Source organism: Corvus brachyrhynchos, unplaced genomic scaffold (assembly GCF_000691975.1).
Source record: "Corvus brachyrhynchos isolate BGI_N302 unplaced genomic scaffold, ASM69197v1 scaffold53, whole genome shotgun sequence".
Taxonomy (NCBI): domain Eukaryota; kingdom Metazoa; phylum Chordata; class Aves; order Passeriformes; family Corvidae; genus Corvus; species Corvus brachyrhynchos.
The window spans coordinates 7,944,060-7,949,473 of record NW_008237681.1 but is presented as its reverse complement, the minus strand read 5'-3'; the positions used below and the strand labels follow the sequence as shown (position 1 = coordinate 7,949,473).

General features: G+C 43.2%; 1 protein-coding gene across 1 annotated transcript; it reads right to left on the bottom strand.

The window, feature by feature from the left end:
• Positions 1-2,070: 2,070 nt before the first annotated feature.
• Positions 2,071-5,414, bottom strand: HOXA7 (homeobox A7). Its single transcript, XM_008632027.2, has 2 exons — positions 4,915-5,414; positions 2,071-3,876 (listed from the first exon to the last, which is right to left on the bottom strand). The coding sequence occupies exons 1-2, from the start codon at positions 5,288-5,290 to the stop codon at positions 3,593-3,595; spliced, it is 660 nt and encodes a 219-aa protein (XP_008630249.1). The 5' UTR covers positions 5,291-5,414; the 3' UTR covers positions 2,071-3,592.

Sequence of the window (5,414 nt, the reverse complement as noted above, 5' to 3'; positions counted from 1 at the left end):
CGGGGCACCGGCCCGCCGGCCGCCGCTCCCCCGCCCCAGCGCCGCACCGTAACAGTCACAACAAGGAGAGAAAGGGGGGGAAAGCTCCGTCTCCGGCGCTGAAATGGGCTAAGCCGCCGCCAAGCCCGCTCCGCGCAGCCGAGGCGCGCAAGCCGCCCACGCCGCGAACCGCCGGGAACGGACCCACGGCGGGGCAAGGGATTTATGCAGGCAGCGCTTGATCTGATAAAGAAAATCCAAGGCACATTCGCGCTGTTTCCCCCCGTCTAGAAATAGCCTTCCTCCCGGACATGGCAGAGAAGCTAGGAGACATTGTGCTGTTTGTTTTTTGGGGGGTTTTTTGGTATTTTTTTAATGAAATAGTAAAAAATAAATTACATCTAAATTTCGTCAACCGCAAATGAAATTTAAGTTAATGAGTTAATGATGCGAATTAATATTTTAAAATGTTTGGGGATATCACTTTTTTTCCCTCGTGCTGGGAAAAAAATCCCCTTCACTGATGCTGTAAAACTGAATTATTAGAAAATAACCTGAACGTCACAACATACCCCTGGCTAATGCAAAAAGAAATCAACTTCGTGAAAAAAGAAATATATATATACACCGCTTCCTTGCTAAATCACAGAAAACAAACATTTTATTTAGGCATATTTTTGCATGCACTGGTTAAGTCAAAATCAACTGAGCTGCAGCCATCTCTATTTTTGGCCGGTAACATTTCCATTTGGTTTAATTGCACATGTCTAATATTTAAACGTATTAAACCATTTTTCCCTGCTTACAGTAGTGTCATATACATTTCTCACCTTTTAGGTTCTGGCTCACAGGAGCCCCTGCGACTTTGACAGCTGTCGCTTTGGCTGCACAGGAGACGAATCGCCCTCCTTTTGGTGCCAGAAGAAGCAGGAAATTAGCCAGGTTGCAAGTTGAAAATCTGCCACGCCAGTGCTTTGAATCCAATATGCCACACCTTCCAGCGGGGGAACTGGAAATTGCCATCCCGGATCTGTGTTCTAGGCGGCTGCTTATGCCGAACCTCCGCACACTTTGTTCACTATTGCCTTACAAAGAACAAATGAAATGGGGATTGAAAGCCAGAGAGATCCGAAGCAGGACAGAGCTCAGCAAAAGAATGCGGCTCTATTCTCGCAAGGGAAATTATAAAAAAGTTCATGTTCACGGTTACCATCCACATGACCGACAACGACCAATGGAAAAACCGAACAACTCATAAAGTTGTATTGCAAAGTTGTAAATTTTCATAAACAACAACGGATTTATGGCCTTTTCCTCATCACTAAGAAGAGGCAGGTCTTAGAGAGGCGCCATCTTACCACAGAGGCAGCCCTGGAGTTTTTTAAAAGACCTGGACTTTGTACTAATTTTATTAAAATTACAATTAGTACATTGACCAGGAATGGAGTGTAGTAGAAAAAAGGGAACTTCAGCGCAAAAAATGCTCCAGGTCTACCTCTATTTACCCGGCCGAATAAAGGGACTTTTCGGGATAGATTTTTTTTTTTAAATTAAAATTAAAAAAGGGAAATATTAGATCTCATTGATATTACGTGGTACCTGACAAAAATGAGACGTTTTCTAAAGTGGAGCAATTTTTTCCCATTTTCGTGCCACCGTGATGCCCCCTGGCCCCCAAAAGCCGCACACACAAACCACATATATATCCGATCAGATCATTTACACTTGGAAGTTTCGCATTGCACTTTCTGTTCATTACAAAATATTCTTTCACTGCATGCGATTTCGACTTGATCGCCGATCGTCTGGACTGGGGTTATGACTGCAAGAGGACACGGGAACACGGTGGAAGGAAGCTCTCCCATAAAGAAGGCTTTCCGCTTTATTAATCAACAACGCCAGGGGAAAAAAAATCACGAAGTCGAGATAGAGATATTGACTGATTCCTATCAATTCATCACCTGGGATTTTTTTTTTCCTTTCTGATTAACAACAACAAAAAAATGTTTAGAGGGTCTAATTTCTTTATTTGACTGTGTAATATATTTTTTTATGCTTCCCTCGAACTGGTTCCTTAATAAAGAAACACAATTCATTGTCAACAAGCATATTTATTTTCTGTGTAACATAAAACACATTTATCGTGGGAGATAGTTGAACACGGTATCACTTCCAAAGAGAGTTCACAGACATTTTTTTTCCCACTTCCAATACTTACACGGCATATCCAAATGTTCACAACGAACACATCGAAACACATTGTAACATACAATTTGTGAATAAACTTTAGCCAAACCTTCAAGACGGATTTATACAGAGTTCTTAACAATACATCATGCTACAAACTTTCCAAATTAATTACATACTTCCGAATTTATGACATGATCTTACAAATGAGGTTCAAGACGAATATAAATGACAAAAAAATTACAATATCTGCTATTGTAGGAAAATTCATGGTATTACATATTAACACGTTCAGATAATCAGGACAAACAGTTTGTGGATTTTTTTTTTTTTAAGGTGGTTACATGATCATTTAAATTCACTTTTCAAAGAACACTTTCCGCTGTATTAAGTAAGATCAATGTAGAATAAGAAAACGGCCTTTAGCAGAAGCAGCCGAAGGTAGAAGCCAACGGGAGATATTAAACTGCTTTGTACAATATTGGCGTGTGTTTGCTTCCTCTCTCAGAATAGCAAAGAATCGAGAACAAAGATATATTGCAGCATATGGTTTTCATTTATAATTGCTTTGGAATAAATATATTATTTTAAATTTAAATATATTCAGACTTTTCGGTACCAAATTCTATACCAAAGCTATTGATGCGTGCTTTTCGAATTACTACACTTACATGTCTAAAAGCATTTTGCGATTCACATTAGTAATCTTGTAACATCCTTTTGACTACTAAAATACAGTATACTTTCGAAGATAGGTAGGCAGAGCAAGATATATAGGTAGGTAGTCTGGAAAATAGGTAGTACAAATAATTGCTGTAGAGTGTAGTGGTTTGTGGAACATTTTTTCCCCCTTACTTGCTGTTTTAACCTTTTGTTAGTGTAGCTATTACTTATGATACTTTTCTAACAACAATAAAAAAAAAAAGAAAACAAAAAGAGAAGTGCAGAGCTACTTATTCAAAATTAGGTAGTTTTTCTTAATGTCAGCCTAATGCACTTTTCCCCTTACACATGATTGGGACTATTGAGTCAGGTAGTTACTTCGGAAGGTCACGGTTTACTATCTGTGCAAGCAGCAGTTCTCCCACTGAAATGTCCCCTGAAGAAGCCCACCCAGGTTTGGGTTAATGAAGAAAAAAACCAAACTGATTGTAAGATGCTCTTAGGAAATATTACCGAAAGGTTCGGCATAGGGCAGGTTTGGGGAGTATGGGAGAGTGGAGAGAAGGCTGGAAAACCAACCCAAGAAATGTTTTCATGTTTGCAAATGCTCGCTTTCAAGATGATTATTAAAGGGAACTGATTTTTTTTTTTAATAAAAACAGTAAGTCTCTCTTTTTCTTTTTTTTTTTTCCTTTAAAGGGAGCTTTTCCAACTGTCATGTGCATACACTATTCTAAGAGATCACTTCCTTGAGTGGGACTTCTTAGTCCTCCTCCTCTTCGTCTTCTTCCACTTTCTCGACAGAAGCTGCTGCTGACGTGGGCTCGTTGGGAGCCGGGGTGCTGGAGCTCTCCTCCTTGTGCTCCTTCTTCCACTTCATCCTCCGGTTTTGGAACCAGATTTTGATCTGCCTCTCCGTCAGGCAGAGGGCATGGGCGATCTCTATCCTTCGCCGCCGAGTCAGATAACGATTGAAGTGGAATTCCTTCTCCAGCTCCAGGGTCTGGTAGCGGGTGTAGGTCTGGCGCCCTCGCTTCCTATCTGGACCTGAAAACAGGCAAACACACGGCCAGGAGTTAGACAAGAAGAGAAGTGGAAAGTTTTCTCTTTTTATTTTTCTTGTTGATGTTTTTAATGAATAAATAAATAAACAAACAAAAAAGTGGCCGAGCCAGACTGAACGATCCCCTTCTTCGACTTCCACCCGCCCCCACACTTTGCCCTAACAAAGACATTTCAACCACACGACCTGCCCTGCTCAGGCAGGGCAAAAATTAAGTTGCTCGAGACCTAGAAAAAGTGAAGAGAAAGCATTCAGGAGAGGAGGTGGGGGAGGAAATTGCTTTTGGGAGGAGGAACTTTTCCCCCAGGCGATGTATTTCCCTAAAACCTTCCAGACTTTCACGTTTCACAAGGGGAAATAAAAAGCTGGAAGGCTGGGCTGTATTTATTTTATTTTAATGTCGTGGGCTCCCCCCCCACCCCCCCCCATCCCGCCTGGATCGTAAACAATACATAGCATTTAGCTCCAGAAGAGAGCTCTCCTTTTTCACACAGACTCTCGTCCCCCAGCCCCCCTCCCCCCTCCGTTTTCCTGTTTAGTACATTTCTATAGATCCTTATCTCCGTGGAAAGGGCAGGGGGGGACGAGAGTGGCACGTCTCGGCAACGCGGGCTGGCAAAGTCCTCAGTATGCCGTCCCTCGGTCCTAAGCGCCCCTGTCCCCTCCGCCTTCCCCAGCGAGCGGGATTTTTTTTCCCAACTTCGACAGCAGGGCAGGGGAGACGCTTACCCGCGGGGGCGCTGGGAGCCCGCAGCCAACTCTCCGCTTTTTAGTAGCAAACAGCGCAAATCAACTCAATGCTAAAATTCCATAGCAAATGGAGTTAAATAAATTTACGAGGCTAGAACCCATTAATTGGGCAATAAAAAGTTTTATGATACTCATTTACATACAATGCCACGGGCTTTCTACGCAATGGCGCCTCGGCTATAATTAAAACCATAAAGGCTGTGCTGACAGTAATCCTGGCGACACGCTTTGCCTGACTGCCACGGCTCCGAGCCCTCTCCGCTCGCCCCTACCTGAAGACCTCATCCAGGGGTATATCCGGAAATTAGGCTCAGCCTGGTTGTGCAGGTTGCTTTCCTCCGCTTTCTCACAGCTGGGTTTGGTTAGCTCATTGCAGAGGACGGGAATGTTCTGATCAAAAGAGGAACAATGCAGGTTGTAGGCATCAGAGCCCAGGCTGTATCCGGAAGAGAACGGGCTTTGATATATGGTACTGTTCACATTGTACAAGCCGGGCATGGAGGAGGCGAAGGCACCCGCGCCTGGTCCATAGCCGCTTCTCTGGGAGTTGCTTGCAAAGGAGCAAGAAGTAGGCTCCGCATTTTGGAAAAGAGAAGCCCCCGCCGTATATTTGCTAAAAAGCGCATTCACATAATACGAAGAGCTCATAATTTTGACCTGTGATTTGTTGTCCGGCAGGCTTCAGTGTCGGTTTTACGAGGTAGCGTGATATATGATAACATTACACCCCCAGATTTACACCAAACCCCATTTTCTTTTGGACTGAGCTGCC